This window comes from Ictidomys tridecemlineatus, chromosome 3 (genome assembly GCF_052094955.1).
Source record: "Ictidomys tridecemlineatus isolate mIctTri1 chromosome 3, mIctTri1.hap1, whole genome shotgun sequence".
Taxonomy (NCBI): domain Eukaryota; kingdom Metazoa; phylum Chordata; class Mammalia; order Rodentia; family Sciuridae; genus Ictidomys; species Ictidomys tridecemlineatus.
This window is the reverse complement of record NC_135479.1, coordinates 199,325,973-199,346,206: the sequence shown is the minus strand read 5'-3', so window position 1 is coordinate 199,346,206 and position 20,234 is coordinate 199,325,973. Positions and strand designations below refer to the sequence as shown.

Sequence of the window (20,234 nt, the reverse complement as noted above, 5' to 3'; positions counted from 1 at the left end):
CTGGGAATGATCAGCAAATCCATGTTTGATTTTCCTTCTATGCTTCAAAAAGAATTTCTTTAAGAGAGTTAACAGATTCTGGTTTTCATTACAAAATACCAGTGGTATGTCATGAAGAAAATGAATTTATATGTATTTCAGAAGAAGAAAATTAATAAACCAAAGTTGTGAAATACTGAGGCTCAATGAATGAGCATTAAACAAACTAATTTTAACATTTAAGCTAACTCACACCTAGAAAGAAAAGATGCATAGAAATCATGTACAAATGAAATCAGTAACCGGGGAAACAAACTTTTAAATTCGTGCATCCCCATATCTGCAGTGATCTATATTCACTGAAAAAGTGAATTTCTGCTCCATAAAGTTGAGGACAAGTTCCTGCAACCAGGCCGACCCTCAATATTCTGTTTTAGGGTGCAGCCATCCTGAGTGAACTTTAACCCCTTGGTGCCAGTTCTAGAATATCCCTTCATCACACAACTATATTCAAAACACTGGCTGTTTTTTTAAATATATATATTTTTATTTGTAGGTGGACACAGTGCCTTTATTTTTATTTATTTGTTTTTATGTGGTGCTGCGGATTGAACCCAGTGCCTCATCCACACTAGCATTCTACCACTGAGCCACAACCCCAGGCCCTCAAAACACTGGCTCCTACTACAAGGAAGAACTAAGTCAAAATATTGAAAATTAAATTTTAAAAAATAATGTGTTTTGAAACTTATATTACTTAGAAAAGATTATTAAGTGCTAATTTATTGAACTCTAAAATTAAAAGTTATTTTGTGATATGTAGCATTTGTGTGGCAGTTATGTTTTATAGCAACGTAGGTCTTTAGGTATTCCACGTCTTTTTAGAGAGACTACTCTGCCATGTGTATAATTAGAAAAAATTATCAACAACTCTTTAACATAGCTGAAACTTATATAATGCTCACAGTGTGCAAGCACTGTTCTAACACTTTCAAACACGGAGTACTTTAATCTTCATAGCAGCACTGTGAAGAAGATATATTACTACTTCCATTTTTGGGAAACGAAGCATTAAGGTCGAATAACTTGCTTAAGAGGAGTCAGCTAATAAGTGGCAGAGCTGTAAAATGAACTCCCATACAGACTCCTGGATCCACAGCAATTTACAGTTTATAAGACACTTAGCTTTTGTTTGAAAGATTACTCAGAAAAGTATATTTTAAAACCATTTACTTGAAAAATTAAAACATTTGTTAAATATAATGCTGAATATTCTTGGCTTGATTGGAAGACAGATTAAAAATAGCATTTCTGCTTCTTTGCTATATCAAGATAATTTTCAACTTTACTACCTACTTATCTCTCAAATAACTCAACCCTTTCTTACCCTTTGCTCCTTCTACCCCCACTGGCACTCTGTAACTGCAAACCATTTCCTCTTCCAATATCTCATGCTTACCTACTTGCATTCGTTTCCCAGGACACCTGCTATATCCAACAGAATTTCGGGCTTCACAGAAGTATTCTCCACTGTCGAGCTTGGAAACAGTGTTAAATTGCTATTTGTGGAAGGGAAAAAAATAAATATATACTTTAAAAGTACAAATCTCAAAGTAGGCTCTTAACAACCACGTGCCTTGGATTTATCATTAAGCTAGTCTTTCCTTTTTAATGACTCAAAACTTTACATTTTTATTGTGGATTCAAAAATCTACCATAACTTCAAGGAGTAAATAGCTAAACCTCCTGTTTAATTTGACAGAAGAAGATTTAAATATATATGAGGAAGTTTTTGTTCTGTTTGCTTTCTTTTGTCATACAAAGAAAGCAGTTTGTTTAAGAAGGCAGTGGGCATTTTTAAAAGTTTACAGCATCCAACAGTAGCATTTCTAATTCCTGGGAAGCACCACTTACCAATGATGGCCTCTCTGTCAATGTACTTTCTAACTCAAAAGCAAATTCACTGCAGCAGAAAATAATGAATATTTACTCTGAAGAGCCAGAGTTACCACCAGGAAGTAGCTCAAGGCCTAGGAAATCTTCATGGTGCTGTTCACAGGATTATAAATTCTAACAATTGCAGAAGTCTTGAAAATTCTGTAAAGATAAGGTCCAGACCTTGCTCCTTCTACTTCCTACCAAAGCAACTGAAAGGTAAGACCTTTATATGATAGACTTAATGATTTGGAGTTTGTAGCCTTGGGGAATTTCTGGAAAGAATTGAAAGCAAACAAGAAGGAAGGAAGGGAAGGGAGGAGCGAAGGAGGGAAAGAAAAAGGGAAGGGGAGAGAGAGGGAAGGAGGTCCTGAACACCTTAAAGGACCTTGCCAGGACCCCTTCAGAGGGTGTGGGGGTACTCAGAATTATTCTTTCAGGACCCTCCTGGTCATATGCTCAGTACTGCAGAGGTCATTGCTGACCTCAGCCCTGGGAGCCATGAACCTTTGAGGAGCACCTCCCCATTGTCTTGGATCTTTCTGGAATATATTTTCCTAAGTTAGCCAGGGCTTTGATCTGTTAACACTTTTCCTTTTTCACATTTCTTTACCTACTTCCTATGTCCTTTTTTTTTTTTTTTTTTTAAGAGTACTTCAGTATGGTGGAACAGAAAGCCTTCCCAGGCCTGTTTTCAGAATCATCTCTCCATCCCCAGAAAGCCAGAATCCTTTTAGAATCTTCTCCATAAACTCAAGGCCATGGCAATGGATAAATAATAAGGTAGACTAAAACCCCAAATGATCTTCCAGCCTATTACTGGTACATAAAAGGAAGTCACTGGCATCTGTACACTGGAGTCTTTGTTTCTCACAAAAGAGGCCATCCTAGTTCAAGCCAGGGCTCTCCTTTGGCCTCATAGGATATTTCAAGGGTTCAGGCTCCCTGAGAAAAGTGAATCTATATCATTTCAGACTTGCCTTGGGGCTTTTATCACCTGCTCTGAGAAAAAACAAATTTGAAATGTAAATATAGCACAGTGTGACCACAGGTTTTCTGCCCAGTTTCTCAGTGTAAAATCGCTGGGACCTGCTGACTGCTGAAAGGGCCAAAGCAGGGCCTTTTTCAAGCAGTGGCCGCATCTACTGATATACTTTATTATTTAGCTACTGCATCAAATTGGTTTATGTATCAGAAGATCTAGTTTTTAAATGTTATTGTGTGCTACTAGGTAGAAGGAATGAAAGACACTTTACATGCTGTCTTCAAAATTCACAAAATTGTTATTATTACCTCTCCTTTAAGGTTTTGTTTTTGTGTTTTTTTTCCTTTTATTTGTTTGTTTCGTTTTGATATTGGTGCTTGTAGTGATCCTGTGTTGCTAGAAATTAGACATTTTAAAATTGACATATATTATTATTTTGATTGGAAAAATATTTCAAGCTCATTGACTTTTTTTTTTCTTTTTGGTGGTACTTGGGGATTAAACCCAGAGCTGTGCACAAGCTAGGAAGCACTCTATCACTGAATTACATCCCCAGACTTTTAAGTTTTATTTTGAGACAGGTACCCAAGATGGCCTTGAATATGAAATCCTCCTGCCTCAGCTTCTGGAGTAGCTAAACCACCATGTGCGCCACTTCACCTGGCTCAATGACCTTTCTTCTTTCCTACCACTAGCCTCAAGTCACACAAAAAAAGTAAAAATGCTCTTTATTTTAAATTTCATGAGCATTAAGGGATTACTTATAGATTCTCATCAGGAACCCTAGAAAGATCTTTCAATTAGAATCTTTTCAAGGAGGAAACAATCAAAAAATCTGGGGACTAAACAAAGTAATAGATAACTAAGTTACAGAGACACTGCTGATGAGCTAGAGTCATGGAAAATTTTAATGATGCACACGTCCTACCATGGGCTAACTGTGGTCACTGTTTTTACAAGGTTAGCGCAGGGTCAGGGTATCCCCAAGTGAGCTTTAGTTCATTGCCCTAGTGTTGTATATTGCAACTGCCCTTAGTAACTTTCCAGGCCAGAAAGATAGCTATAAAGAACTGCTGGGTGTATCATCAGAAAGCAGTATTTGCCTGCCTCAGGTCACTTGTGTGCTCAACTCCCGGTTCCCTGTACTGTCTTCTCGTCTCACATAGCAGTTCTTTCCATCACTTCTTGGTACAGGTACCATCATCATCTTCTCTGCTACCCTTTCTTCTCTCCACTTAGCAAGCAATGGTATCAGTCTTCTACTCTTCATGTTATGGTTTGGCGATAAGGTGTTCCCCAAAAGTATCTGTGTTAATGCAGAAGGTGAAGTGACTGGACTGAGAGAGCTGTAACCTAAACAGTCCATCCTAGTTTGAATGGACTAACTAGGTAGTAGTTCAGTAGTTCACCTGAGGCAGGTGGGGCATGGACAGAGGAGGTGGGTAGCTAGAGGAACACCTTGAAGGGTTCATTTTCCCACTGCCTGTCCTCCCCCGCCAGTCCTCATTTCCTGAATACCATGAGCTGAGTGGCTTTCCTCCACTGCTGCCCTTCCACCATGATGTTCTGCTTCACCTTGGTCCTACAACAATGGAGTTACCAACCATGTTCCCAACCTCTGAAACTGAGCCAAAATAAACTTTTCCTCCTCTAAGGTTTTCTTTTTGGATATTCTGGTCACAGAAACAAAAGGCTGACTAGCATATTCCAACATCTTAAGTTCTAATAATATTTTTATCCAGATGTCAGGTGGTTATTAGACCAATACTTGAAAAGATCTTACCAGAGTTCCAGATTTTGTATTCATTGTATATGAGCTGTTGCTGCTTTGGGAGCCAAGTTTTGGATTTCCTAGTAAACGGTTACCATCCTTAAACCATGTATATTCAGGAGCTGGAATCCCTTCCTTATCTTGACATCGTAGCTCTACCACAGTTCCACTCAGAGCAGAAGTGGGTACTTCACAGGATGGTACTGCTGGAGCCACTGAACAATGAAGTCAAACAGTAATGGTTACATAAAAGCTGAACATGGATTTTAATAGCCAGTAAAGATGTACTTACAGAGCACTTGTAATAGAGACTGGCTACTTATTTAACAGATCCATTTCCTTTCTTCTTGGGCACATAGTAGACCACATTTGCCAGCCCCTTTGCTGCCAGATGGGGTCATATGCATGAGTTCAAGGCAATGGAGTGTGGATAAAAGTTATATAGTTGTTTCCAGGCTTGATCTATAAAAACTCCCTGCATGATTCTCCATTCATTCCCTCAACTTGTCCCATCCCACTAACAAGCAGTTGTCAACATCCATGTTAACCTTGGAAAGCCATGTACTGAAGATGCCAGACCTACATTCATCTGAGTCTGTAATTACTCATGAAGTAGAGTAATTGGCAACACCACCACCCCTTCCCCAATCATTTAAGCTTTACTTATGTGAGAAAGAAACTTTAATTCTGTTAAGTCACTCAGAGCTCAGGGCTCATTTGTCATAAAAGAAAGCGTTATCTAATTCAATAACTATTCATTTTTAGATAAATAATCTCTTCTGTTTTCCTCACCAGTGATTTAATGTTTATTACCAACTATATTCAAAAGAAGTCAGATATAAAGGTATTTTTTCAGGCCTGGTACCAAACAAAAATCCTATTCTATCTATAATTGACCAAGTTAGAAAATACCAACTCCTGGAATTAGGGTTATTCTGATCTCTGAAACTTGGAAAGTAAAACAGACTTTATTAGGTGACCCAATATCCAGGAAAACCCAGAACTAACTAAAATAGGCTGAATTCTAAGATGGTCCCCCAGGATCCCTGTCTTTAGGGGTACATACACATTCTCTCAGTTATTTAGTCAAATCCTAATGTAGGTACTACTGTGGAGGGATTCTGTAGATGTAACTAAGGTCCCAAGTATATGTGGTCTTTAAGATACGGAGATTTCATAGATGGCTTTGACCTAATCACAGAAGCTCTTGAAAGTCAGAGAGCTTTCTCTTCCTAGTTACATAAGGGAAAGCCAGAGATGTAAAGCACAAGAAGGATTCAACAGGCTTTTGCTGCACTAAAAACAAAAAGGACCAAGTGGCAAGGAGTATAGGTGGCCTTAAGAATTGAGTGAGGCCCCCAGCTGATAACTAGCATAGAGGGGGATCTATACCACAAGGAAATAAAATTAACTAACACCAAGAATGAGTTTGGAAATGGATTTTTCTCAGAGCTTCAAGGCAAAAATTCAGCCCATCCAGCACTTTGATTTCAGCATTTTGATAACCTTGAGCAGAACCCAGCCCTGTTACTGGATTTCTGATCTATAGAACTATGAACTTAAAAAAAAAAAAGAGCGTTCTTTTGATCTGTTGAATTTGCAATATTTTGTTACACAGCAGTAGAAAATGAATATACAGACTGAATCTACTGCAAGGTTTTCTGAATTAAAATTTCTCTCTACTTGCATATCACTAGTATTTCAGGAGGAACCTGAGCAACATTAAAAAAAGGAAAAGGAGTTATTTAATTTCCTTTACTTGGTAGCTTATGCTAACACCAATGATCTATTCCTCTACAAAGCACTGTTATGAGCTAATAATGTGTACCAGTGATTCTCATACTAATCAAACATCCTGGCTATGGAGTTAACCCCATCTGAATCCAAATCCTAGTCCAGACACTTATTTAAAACTGTGTGACACTTGGGCAATCATTTAACTTCTATTTCCTCATCTATAAAAATCAGGTTGTCAGTGAAGATTAAATAAAATCACATTCATGAAAGGACCTACTACATATTAGCTGCAAAATAAAAGCTAATTTTGTTCCTTTACCAAACCACTTCCAATTCTTCCCTTGATTTACTTTTTTTGTTTGTTCTATTGCTTTTCCATAATATCATGTGATATCACTTTAGATGGTAACAGAAATAGCACAAATACTGAAAGCTATTGAAAAAGTCATGGGAAATATGCTCCCACATACAGAGTAGGACTTTAGGAATTATCTTTATTAAACCAAAAGAAGTTTTGTGATAAATGAGTTAATAATAATGAAATTTCAGCAACCAACCAGGTGTTAGGAAAAAACAGCCCAGACCACCTTGTTGAGATCCTGTAACTTTACTGGCTGTGACTCCCAGTTAATGTTAGTATGTTCGAGGACCAGTGTCATTGCCCCTAGAGCTGGAGGGATGAGGATGGAAGTGGGTGACAAGAGTCACACACATACACATGCATATTACCTAGTACTTCCAGAGTGACTGTATCCTCTTCCAGGTTTTGGCCTTGCTCTGATGGGGCACTAACTTCACAACGATATTTCCCAGCATCACTTCTTGTCACATTTTTGATTCGTATACTGAAATCTATCATCTCAGCTCGATCTTTAAAATCACCTTCAGAAAATGAAGACAATAATGTTAGTAATAATGCAAGTAACTTTCTGTGCAACATCCTCCTTAAATCACTCCATTCAGTAACTAAAACATGCATTTTCCTACCAGCAAGTTCACTTTTAAACCTTAAAAATTGTACATGCATGCTGTTACTTTGAATTTCTTTATTTAGCTGGGCATGATGGCACACTCTTGTGTCCCTGCTCTTCAGGAAGCTAAGACAGGAGGAACCCAAGTTTGAGACCCAACCTGGGCAACTTAGTGAGATCCTGTCTCAAAATTAAAAACAAGCAAGCAAATAATAAAACGTAGCTGAGGATGTGGCTCAGTGGTAGAGCACCCCTGGGTTCGATCTGTAGTACTACAAAAAAAAAAAAAAGCCTTTTTTTGAAGGATATTTTCTTAGATTGTTCAAAAAATAATTAATTTGATATTCCTGTATTTTAAAAAATTCAACCCAAACACCTACTGACCTCATTCCTTTTATGGTACCTTTGCAGAAGTTTTCCTGTTTTCAAAACAAACAGGAGACCCTGGTTTAATTGATCAGAACAGTGACTATACCTATTGTAGGTCACATGATAGAACCAGAGAAGAAAAGGTGAGGGGAATGTGTTAAAAGGATTCATTTAATTAGATTTTGATAGTAATTGTATAAAGAATTAAAATAGGATTTTGTGTAATATGCAACTACCAGAATCGGCAACTATAGAAAATTCAGGTGAAGATAGCTGTGCTGCCAAAGTTCTGGGACCTACAGTCTTTTATCTTGTGAGATAGGAACCAGAGGGGACATTTATTTATTTATGCTGGGGATTGAATCCAGGAATTCTCTACCACTAAACTATATCTCTAGTTCTTTTTGTGTTTGCTTTGTCCTCCATGCTTCAGTTTCTGAAGTAGATGGGATTACAGGTATGCACAACTGCAACTGGCTAGAGGGGATACTTTAAAATTTCTATAAACTTTAAACATTTGTCCGCTTAGTTATTCTCTCTCTCTCTCTCTCTCTCTCTCTCTCTCTCTCTCTCTCTCCCTCCCTCCCTCCCTCCCTCCCTCTCCCTCTCTCTCTCTCTCTCTCTCTCTCTCTCTCTCTCTCTCTCTCTCTCTCTCTCTCTCTCTCTCTCGCGCGCGCGCGCGCACTTGCTGCTGCTTCTTTTTTTTTTCTTCCTTTCTTTTTACCTTTCTTCCCCAGCCCCAACTCAGAGTTGGGGGAACAAACCTAGGACCTTACTAATGCTTTTCAAGTGCTCTACCACTGAGCTGAACCCCAGCCCTCCACTTAATTCTTTAAAATGAAAGTAATACATATATATATATATATATATATATGCAAAAGTACAGAATAGAGGAAATTGACCCTCCGTGTACTCATGCCTCAGCTTTAACTGTAATGGATGCATGGCCTATCTTAATTCATATTTCCCTTAACCACTGGGTACTTTTTTTTTTTTTTCCTTTTGGTGCTGGGGATCGAACCAGGGCCTTATGCATGCGAGGCAAGCACTCTACCAACTGAGCAATATCCCAGCCTACCACTAGATACTTTTGAAGCAAATTAACATCATAGCATTTCATGCATTATTATCCCATTTTTAGTTAAAAGTACATCACATATTCAATAGGAGAACAGAGTAGAACTAAATGTAAAACAAATAAAAGCACTTGCTAATGGTTGTAATTACCCATCCATCGTCCAAACTCCCTAGGCTTCTCAGTTCTGGCCTTGCTTTCCAGAGGAACTCAGGAAAGGTGAGGGTATTATTAACTGAGCAGTGATCCCTCCATCTCAGGGCCATACTACTTTTTCTTTCCTTTTCAATCTACTGGGCCAGGAAGAACAATTGCATTCTGTATCCTCTAGGACTGAGCTGAGAGATGGAGGGTCCAGGAACCCCTTGGAATTCACCTTCACTGAAATTCTCTTCCTGTCCTTTATAGCTGTTGTGTTTTGGATCTCAGACACTGTTGGTTTCATTTCACACTTACAAAAACACATTTTCAGTAATCAGTCATGTCCTGTTCTCATTTGTAATTTAAAGGATTTGGGCTGTACTTGGCATTCTCTTGCTCTGACCTCATCAAGACCACAGCCTCTTACCTTGGAGAGCCTGTTGATAGTAGACAAAGGAGACACTCCGCCCCAGTTTCTTCCACTCTAATCTGGAAGAAATGGTCTTCTTTGGGGTTTTGCAGGCTAAAATAACCTCTAGGACCAACAACAAAAACATTGGTTTTCTAATTATCCCTGCGAATTTATGTTTTACTTAATTAACAGTTTTTAAGAATTCTTAAATTGTGACTTTACATTCTATTTATTCTTTCTTTTTTTTTTTGAGCTAAACTAATAGGATACCCATTAATAAGTTACATAAATAAGTTAGTTAAAAGTACATTAATAATGGGTATTCTATTGGTTTAGCTCAAAGATGAATTGGAAGCATTACAACTCTTTCACAAAACTGTTTGACACTATTCTGCTTTTCCTAGTTATTGAGCCTGAGTTTCCATCAGTAAAATGAGACAGTACCTTATAGAGTCGTGAATTTTCAAGTGAAATAATATATGCAAAGCACACAGACCCAAACATAGTAAGCACTTAACAAACAGCAGCTCTGATTAATTATTCATCAACTTATCCCCAGTTTCAGTCTTTGAGGAGTCTACAGTCTGGTAGAAGAGGCAAACAAGGTAAAGGCATTTCAGTCCAAAGGGGATGAGTATCAGATTTGGGGTTTGGAAAGAGCACGCCGCCATCTAGTGCCTAAGAAAGGCACTTAGTCCAGCCCAGGCTGCGTTGGGGAAACGCAAAGAAGTTCCTCCCAACTGGCTGTTACTGAAATCTAGGACCTTGTCCCTGATGCCAATCCAACAATGAGGACGCAGTTTTGAGAAAAAGGAAAACCAAGTTATATTGCTTTACTAGCAAAGGAGAAGCACAGGGGATTCCTATCCTAGAGGAAGAAACATGTCCATTTTAAAAATAAGTCACAGGGACAAGCAGCAAGGGCTCTTATTCAAAGCATAAAGTGGACCACTGTTACAGCCACAGTCTCAATCAGATCCCTTGTGTGGATATGCCTTACAAATTACATTAATATGAACCCAAATGGCCCTCTAATAAATTGTTTATTCTTTCCCCTAAATGGCTGCCTGTAACCCTGCCTCAATTCAGATAAACTATTAAAAGACTTGATCTTGGCATCAAGTGTAACTACTCCAGTGTTGTTAAATTGACTTCATTACAGGAAATTTACTGCAGTTGCATCTTTAAGCAATTCCTGGAACTTCTGAAGGAGCCAACTCCTTTGACTTTCCAAACGAGATGATTGAGGGCAGGGAAACCCAGTGCTGGTCTGCACACTGTTTCAGCTTGCCAAAAAGAAACCTCCAGTTACATCTTTCAAGCATGTTCCAACCAAGCTTCTAGAATTCCAACTTCATATTTCTGGGAGTTTTTTCTCCCACAAGACAAATTAAAAACACAGTATCTCTGATTAGAAGAAAAAAGGTTAAAATCCTTTCTGTGTCTCAGAGTTTGATGCTAAACAAATCTAATGTCATTAAAGATATTAACTCAAGTTTTATTCAAAATATACACATAGATATGGACAAAAAGCCTATAAGCATATATATAAAAATTATAACCCAGTAGTGATTTCTGTGTCATATAATGATGATTTTTTTTCTTTCTGTTATATGTAGTTTCCATTTTTTTAAAGTTATATTCATTACCAGAAATATAGAAGTAAAATAGAAGGAAATAGAAAATAGGGCAGAGAAAAGAAAGACAAGGAAGAAAAGAACCAAAAGTTGTTTTCAAGGATGCCTAAAGTTTCTAAAACACGTTTTACATCACAAAGAGATGTGATTTTATAGAGGTGTTTACAACTGTGCTACAAAGACAAAACGTGTGCTGAGGGACCTGTCAGAGGAAACACAGCTCTTGCTCTGTTGATTAAGGAGACTGGGCGGTGACCTTCCGGAGTCTTAAGTTTTAGATAGGTTTCCTTCCCGTATTTTGTTGAGTTTTCCAACAATTAAACACACACCCACACTCTTTTTTTTTTTTTTTTTGTCTATTCTACTGTCTTATTCCCATGTCTTAGGAATCATGTTGTACTCAATCATGTTGTTTCCTATATTTAATTAAAATACAAACATACATACATACACGCACACACAAAAACAAAACAAAAACATGCATTTTGATGAATTCTTCCTAATTCATATCCTTCTATGTTCTCAGTGCTCTGTGAGAAAACCTCTAAGGAAATTATGTTGGAAAATGTCACCAATGATTTTCCTAAGTCCAGTGACTTCATTCCAGCCTCTCTCTCATGGACTGTATAAAACGTAGAGAACAGGTCTATGCAATTTGCCCAAAATATGTTGAGTGCTTACTATGTGCTCAGCATTGCTTTTTGAGTTCTATCAGTGAACAGAGCAATGATTCCCTGTCCTTTGGGATCTTACAATCTAGCAGAAGAAGTCAGGCAGAAAAAAGCAACATTATACAAGTGAATTCTATTGCATGTTGGATAGTGATGAGGTGCTGTAGGGAAAAGAGAGTACAGCAGAGTTGGGGAAGTTTGGGAGTGCCAAGGACAAGGATGCAGTTTTTTAAAAGAGTAGTCAAGTTTACCTCTTTTACAAGGTGACATCTGATCAATGGTATAGAAGATGGACGGAATATGTATTGTGGTAGGCCCAGGGAACAGCCAGGGCCTATACCCTAGGGTGCCATGCCAATACCTTGATTTTGAATTTCTAGCCTCTAGAACCTAGAGGAAATATGTTTCTGTTATTTTAAGTCACCTAGGTTGTGGTATTTTCTTATGGCAACTCTAGAATATGAATACAAATGAATCTAAAAGCTAATTCTCATGGAATCTCCTTTTTCTCTTTAGCCAACAGTCAACACTCAAGGCCAGGACAATTTTTGGTGTTCTGCTTTAGGGTTATTGTCACATAAAAATATAGTACTTTATAGCACATATATACTTTATAGCATATATACTTTATAGCACAGGTTTTGGAATTAAACCTTTGCCCTATACTGGATATATAATGAGAAATTTACTTAATTTTTTTGGAACATTATAAAATAATGTTCTAAAACTATAAAATAAATAAAAATAATAGTACTCATCTCACAGAGTTGTAAAGATTAAATGAGATAATGAAGTTATATACTGGGTGTACATGATGTATTATATATAGTATGTGGTACATAAATGGTCATTATTATTTTCACACATGGGGATCTTTTCTTTAAATGTACTTGCAAGTTTGACATGATAGAAACCCACATGTTATATCATCACAAATCTCTCAGATTTGAACTAAAATGTTATCTCTGTTTTGGATAGCAAAGAAAACAATGTAAACATAAATCACACTTTTCAATACAAAACATATTAAAACAGAAAAATATGCCAAGTTTCTTAATCAAGGCGCTTATTTCATTGCCAAAACTACTGTTTCATTTAGATGAAGAAAAGATAAATGTTTATTTTATTTATTTAATATTTTTTATTGTTGATGGACTTTATTGTCTTTATTTTTATGTGGTGCTGAGGTTCGAACCCAGTGCCTCATGCATGCTAGGCGAGGATGCTACCACTGAGCCACAACCCCAGCCCAAGATAAACGTTTATTAAAAAAATTAGCAAAATAATTACTTATAGGAGTAAGAATCATTATGAATTTTATTTTTTCTAAGATTATTTATTGCTACCTTTTGAGTCTATTCTCTGTGGTCATGTTAAAAAAATATATCAAATTCTACATAGCACAAAAAGAATTGATACTACTAGAGCAGTTCTGAAAAATTAGCAGAAATTACTTCTGGGAAGACATGCTTCAGAATTGGATCCCCTCTATAGAAGTCCACTCACATAATTTATAAGCCTGACAGATCTGCCCTGGTTTCAGGTTCTTTCTGCTTTTGATATTGCCCTGGAAAGTGATACAGAGTAGTTACACTAAAAGAAAGAATTAATTCATACTTTTGACATTAGAAAAATAAGAGTTTAGAAAAACTCTGAACAAAATGGGTAGGACACATATACAAACATACAAACCACCAAATATTACAGATCTTAAGTAAAATTAAGTCACTGCATAAAATATCATAAAAGGTGAAAGAAAATAGGAATTTATTTTTGCATTATTGAGAGCTAAATTGGAATAATCAGAGCACATATAAAATAGAATTAAAATGCAATTCTTAATTAGAAGGAGCAGAGGTAAAACAAGAAAATAGAAGATATTTATTTTGGAGTGAGAGTAACTTTTTTTTGCTTTTGGTGCTGGGGGTTGAACCCAGGGCCTCGCCCTGCTAAGCATGTGCTCTACCACTTACACCCACAGCCCTGAGACTAACATTTGATTGCAATAAATTATGGAAGGATTTTCTGTATTAAAATAAAACATGCATTAAAAAGTAATGTAAATGGGCACAGGATTTCATTTTGGAGTGTTGGAAGTGTTCTGGAACTAGGTAGAGGGGGCACTGCACAGCAATGTGAATATACAAAGGCTTCTGAATTGTTCATTTTAAAAAGATGAATTTTAGGGGCTGGGGTTGTGGCTCAGCAGTAGAGTGCTTGCCTAGCATGTGCGAAGCGCTGGATTTGATCCTCAGCACCACATAAAAATAAATAAATAAAACAAAGGTATTATGTCCAACTATAACTAAAAAATTTTTTTTAAAAAGGATGGATTTTGTTATGTGAGTTTTGCTGCAATGATTTTTTTTTTTTTTAAGTAATGATGATTAAAGACTGTACCTTTGACGTCCTAATTCAGATATTAGGGCATGGGGCCTGAGGGTAGGGAAGTACAGCCACTGCGTCCAGCTGGACCCAGGAAAGTGAGAAATAGCAGAAATGAACTTCACTTCCTTTGTCCCTCAGGGACATGCTGCTCCATTTTCCCTCTCTCACTGTGCTCCCTCTTTTGGCCATTCCAGGCTCCTTTTTGGCATCTTACTCAACCTATTTATCTTTCTGCAAGTACTCCAGAGTCCAAGTTACTTCCAACCATTAATTTCCTCTTTCCACTTCTCCTTACTTAAAACTAACTCACAATAAAGGGTGTCTTATTAGCTTAGTCATGTAAAACATTGAAATTAAAAGGACTTAATTAGCCTAAAAATTATTTAAGTGACTTGTTACTAAGTGGTTTGTTGTTTTTGAATAATGGACTAGTTTTTATAACATTTTTTTTTACTTGTCAAGCACGTATAACGTGTGTGTTAGACACTACTGTAAGCACCATATAAATACTAACTCGTGTTCCAGGTCTCTTCTCTCATCTTTGACCCTTTCCTTCAAACTGTCTCCAACTTCAGGAAGAAAACATTCCTGAAGACAAGAGAGTAGGTGTTTGAGACCTGTGTCTTAAGTGTTTACAATCTCTGACACAAACAAACATTGCATTTAAGAAAGACTAGTTATTCTGGTTTCTTTGTATTATTCATTGTGTCCTAAGGTCAAAAAAAAAGGATGGTCGATATTTGAAGTACACTTATAAAAGCCTCTATATACTACTTGGGGGTAATTATTAGCTTTTTAAGTATTTTTTTACTGTAACAAAATACATACTAATCCCCAAATTTATAAATAAGAAAATGGCACTTCAAAATAGAATACATTAATGTCATCTTAAATATTTAGTTGGGGTGTTAACTCCCATTAACCTTCTTCAACTGGTTAAAATTTTTCTTAAGATCTCTCTCTGTTTTGCAAAATAGGTTTTGTCACAGATAATTTATGTTATAGGAGACCTTCTATGTACATCTGGCCTTTATTGATGATTCAGAATTTTTACTGAGGAGGTAGAGAAAGTGTTATAAATGTGGAAATGCATGGAATATTTCAGGCAAAAGAATTAGTGTGGGGTGAAAGAGAATATGCCAACAAATATAAAAATAATATCACATGTTACCCTCATGAGTCATTTAAACATTACAGCCTGTAAGAATTGGTAAATACCATACCTTGGTACTCTATAGCTGTGACAACTTGATGGTCTTTTGGGGCAGATAATCCATAGGCCTTATGATCTGAAAAGTTAGAACAGATAAGATAATTAAAATAGTATAAAAATTAGTTTTCAAATATTTAAAGGAAATACCATTTTAAGAACAATGACCTAGATTGGGGGATAGATTTATACATAATATATAGGTTTTAAAATATCAAAATAGAAAAATCAAGCTATACATGTCACTTCCATTTTATTATGGTTTTGGACTTCAAGCATTTCCCAAAGCTAAACCTATGAATGTATTCGCACCCCTCCACATACAAGCCATTCTCACCAGCCCCACTGAAAACAAGAGCTCATGTCTTTATGTCCTTAATTTATCTTAATATGCAGCCTATGTCCACCCACCCATCCATTCATCCACCCACCCATCCATTCATCCATCCATCTAGAAACCACTTTTCTGACTCAACAATCCCCTTTGTATATAATCTTACATCCTCTCATTGACTCTGCCATTAATACCTACATCCATATCTCCAACTCCAATCTCTATTCCCATGGAGTCCCTCCTGCCATGTTTCTTCTGGACATCTGTATCTCCATTTCCACAAACTTGTGAGCAAAAGATGAACTCATCAGTTTAAGACCAAATGTTATTTCTAAAACTGGTTACTCTAAGGTTCTTCAAACAAGCCTAAGTTCAGAGCGATGGTTACCTCATTATAGTGAGAGGCATCACAATCCACATGGTCACTCTGGCCAGAATCTTAGGCACTGCCCATGATACCTCCACCCTCTCATCCATTCACTCTAAGTTTCATCTATGGACTGAGAATTGTGCATCAATCAGGATAATGTTTTGAAAAATTGTCCTTTTTCTCTTTGCTCACTCCCACCTTTGTAACTGCTCCTTGCCCCAAGGAAGGGATACAGATAGCCAAAACCAGAGAGAGAGAAACAGGGCACTTCTTGCCTTGCCACATTAAAACCCTGACCTTGAAAGAAATGTAAAAAAAAAAAAAAACAAAAAAAAACATCGATCATGCAAAACATTTACAAGAAACCATTGTGACTGAAATATATCTTCTCCACAGACTTGGAGTAGAGAGGAAGAAGTGAGTTGGAGAATGTGAATCTTGGCAGACTGTTGAGAAAGAAAAATAATAGCAACATTTATTAAGTACTTAGATGTCAGGCAACATCCCAAGCACTTTACAAGTATTAATTCACTTAGTTCTCACAAGAATTATCTGCAACTGGGTACCATTTTCATCCACATTTTTTTCCCACGTGTGAGAACTGAAGCACAGAGAGAATAAGAAACTTAATCAAGATTCTATGAGTAGTACATGGTGGAGCTGGAGTTTGAACTCAGCCTGTCTGCACCCGCAACCCACATGGTTAATTACTTTATTATACCTGTACTACACCCTGTTTCTCCCAAGCTGAACTATGAACAAGAACTGCCAATTAACAAAGATGCCACGTGGAAATATATATTGGTCTAACGGAGGAAGGAAAGAGTGGGAAATTGGTTATAACAAAGGCAAAATACTCGCTCTGAAGCACAACACAAGTGGAAGATAAGAGGCTGTTACTAGGGAAGCCAGACACCAAAGGATTCCCAGAGGGGAGGCTCTGAAGCAGGGTTTCTCAATATTGATACCATTGACCTTTGAGGTTGGATCATCCCTTGTTAGAAGAAATTGTCCTGTGTACTACAGGATGTTGTGCAGCATCCTGAGCTTCTTCCCACGCAATGCTACAAGCACCAACCATCTCCAAATCATGACGACTAAAAATGTCTGTAGACATTGGCTAAGAATCACTGTTCTGAGCTTAGTTAGGCTGGTTTGAAGAACCAGTCATAGAAATAAGCCAATATACTAAAGAACAGCAAAGAACTATGAGTTCAAAGATTTTGAAAGTTCCTATGAAATCAGAATTTCACAACTGTGAAAGATAAGTTATTATACTTCTGGGAAGGAGAAAAAATATCTTTCATACTAAATGGTGTTATGGTTTGGATGTGAGGTGTCCCCTAAGAGCTCCTGTGTTATTTCAGGGATATTCAAAGGTGAAATGATTAGATTGCAAGAGCTGTGACCTAATCAATGAGTGGTAACTATAGGAAGGTGAGACATGGATGGAAAAGGTGGGTCACTGGGAGCATGTCCTGCAAATGTTCATCTTCCCTGTAGTTCCTCACTCCTTCCCTCCTCCTCTCCCTCCTCCTCCTCCTCTTCCTCTCCCTCCTCTTCCTCTTCCTCTTCCTCCTTCTCCTCTTTCTCTCTGCTTCTTGGCCACCATGAGAGAGCAGCTTCCCCTCCACCACACTCTTCCACCATAATGTTCTGCTTCCCCTCCAGCCCTGGGCAATATAGACTTGGCCAGCCGTGGACTGAATCTCTGGAACCATGAACCAAAATAAACTTTTTCTCCTCTATATTGTTCTTGTCAGAGAGTTTGGTCACAATGAAGAAAAGCTGACTAACAGAGAAAGCATCTTTTCTTTGACTTATTCATCTATATGGACATTAACGTGTAAATTAGGCTTTATACTCCTAAGGAACACATGCTGTGCTAGGGAAGTTTTCTTTTATTCCTTTCTTTCTACCTTAAAAGACTGCACAGAAAAAAAAAATCTAATTGCACATTAAAACTCTCAGAAGTCTGCAGGACTTGAACGTCTAGCTTCCCTGTCTAACTAGTCAGAGTTTGTATCTCTAAATTGTAAACATCTTCATTAGGGAAATAACCCTGGTGTTGATGTGAAAAATGTGGGATGCAACTGATCCCTTTTATTGACAGCCGCAAACATATCTATATAAAACAGTGAGTGGGGTGATGTGATTAGGTCTTGTAGAGGTGTCAGGGCCACCAAGGAACAATTCAAAATAACTCTTTTGTTTCTGTATTGTTAAGAACCATGAAAGGAGTCCACACAATCTTTTCAGATCTCCATTTTCCCACTTTTCCATACAATTCAGTCACATACCGTGCATTTTCTCTTTTCACATTCCTCTGAAACCTCCTTCCATATGCCTCCCCAATACTTTTTTTCCCCAACGTTTTCCTCTCCTCCCCAAATTTTATTTCATAGAGTCCAAAGGCAGAGTCTGGATCTTCCAAACAAAGGTGGTCATCCAGAATTCTCCTAAGTGGTTGAGGAAAAGGCAGGAACTTCAATGTCCTTGTTGTATTATCCTACATTTACTACTTAAATCTTTGGATATTTTTGACAGTGATTACGATTCCAAACCATTTTTCTGTGAAACTTTCAAAAGACACTTTGAAAAAGCTTCTTTTCCCTTTTGAATTGGTGCCTTCAAAAATGCTCTCATTATGAGTGACTATTCTTGTGATTTTTGAAGTATTTTAGTACACTTTTTAGACAAAACAATAAAGACTCATATTCCCTGTAAACCAGTTGAGGGGAAATCTAGGCAAAAATAGGAAAAGTTAATCTTTGTTCCCTCCACGTGGTCATGTCTTTGAACTTTCCAAACACCACACTGCCTACTGAGAGTGTTTATTTTCTTCAGCAGACTTTGGCTTTCCTTCATGTGAGGCAAACTTTAGTAAAATGAGAGATTAGAAGATTTAGGAGCTGTGTTCCAGGAATCAATGAGAAAGTGAATCTTTTCCCTCTTTCTCACTTCCAGTTTTCTACTTGTTAAAGCTTCTTTTGAGAAATATTTTTTAAATTTTCAAAACTCATTAAAAATCCTGTGAAAAATAACATCAAATGTGATTTTAGGAAATTAATTTTTCCTTCATAAATTTTACATGCATATATTTGAACAGAAAAAATATATGTCCCAGACACTAACTAAAAATAAAATTGAATACATGAAGCTATGAAGGCAAAAAATTATAATAGAAATTGGATTTTTTGTTTCAGGTATACACTTATTTTAACAAACACATTAAAAAAGTACATATTAAGAGGGTACCATGCAATGTTTCTGTATATGTATACATTGTATATTTCTGAATCAGGTTAAAAATAGGTTTTCTCAAACATGTATAATTGTTTATAGTGAAAAACTCTTAAAATTCTTTCTTCTGGCTTTTTAAAATGTACAGTACATTATTGTTATCTATAGCCACCCTGCTGTGCAACAGCTCACCAGAACTTCCTCCTCTTTTCTAACTTACTAGGCACTCATTGATCAACCTCTTCCCATCCCTCTCATCCCTGGACTCCCTCCAGCCCTGGGAACCACCATCCTATTCTCAACTTCTGTGAGATCAACTCTCAATTTCCATCAAATTCTATATGTGAGTGATACACATGGTACTTGTCTTTCTATGCCTGGCTTATATCACCTTAACATAATGATCGATCCATGTTGCTGTCAATGACAGGATTTCATTTTTTTATAGCTGAATAGAATTCCAAGATATATATGTGCCACATTTTCTTTACTTATTCACAGGTTGTTTCTATTTCTTGGCTGTTGTTAATAGTGCTGCAATTAATAGGAATGCAGATGTCTCTTTGACATAATGATTTCATTTCTTAGATATACAACCATTAGTGAGGAGAATTAGGTTTTTGTTGCTGTTGTTGCTGCTTGCTTGCTTGTTTGTTTTGCATTGCTGGGGATTGAACCCAAGGCATCAAGCATGCTAGGCAACTGAGCTACAACCCCAGCCCCTAGGGGATTAGTGTAAATAAATCAATAAATGGGTAGTATTTCTTGGTATCTGAATATTTATTTCTGTGGTTTTTAAGCATCTTCTTCTGGTGACCTTGCTATCTCTAATCTACTTACTTTAAGGTTTGCTTGTAAAAATATGTAACATATAAGATCACTTACGTTGAACTTATTTAAACATAAAGTTGTGAACCTTAAAATTAAAAACATGCTTTATAAGATTTCTACTTTGTTATAGGCTTTCTGAGCCTTAAAGTTTACTTTTTAAAACTTGTATCTAAAA

General features: G+C 37.0%; 1 protein-coding gene across 4 annotated transcripts in view; it reads right to left on the bottom strand.

Annotated features, from left to right (window-relative positions):
* The window catches only part of Jam2 (junctional adhesion molecule 2), a 54,279-nt gene that overhangs the window by 10,480 nt on the left and 23,565 nt on the right, over positions 1-20,234 (bottom strand). For all 4 annotated transcript variants that reach the window (XR_002485060.3, XR_013436975.1, XR_005734552.2 and 1 more), the window contains exons 2-6: positions 15,295-15,360; positions 9,391-9,498; positions 7,137-7,289; positions 4,683-4,885; positions 1,439-1,538 (exon numbers count right to left, since the gene is read on the bottom strand). Coding sequence is in view for 1 of the 4 variants with exons in the window: in XM_005335399.5 (XP_005335456.1) it covers positions 1,439-1,538; positions 4,683-4,885; positions 7,137-7,289; positions 9,391-9,498; positions 15,295-15,360 (630 nt within the window). In the remaining 3 variants the exon portion in view is untranslated. The remainder of the gene's footprint in view (positions 1-1,438; positions 1,539-4,682; positions 4,886-7,136; positions 7,290-9,390; positions 9,499-15,294; positions 15,361-20,234) is intronic.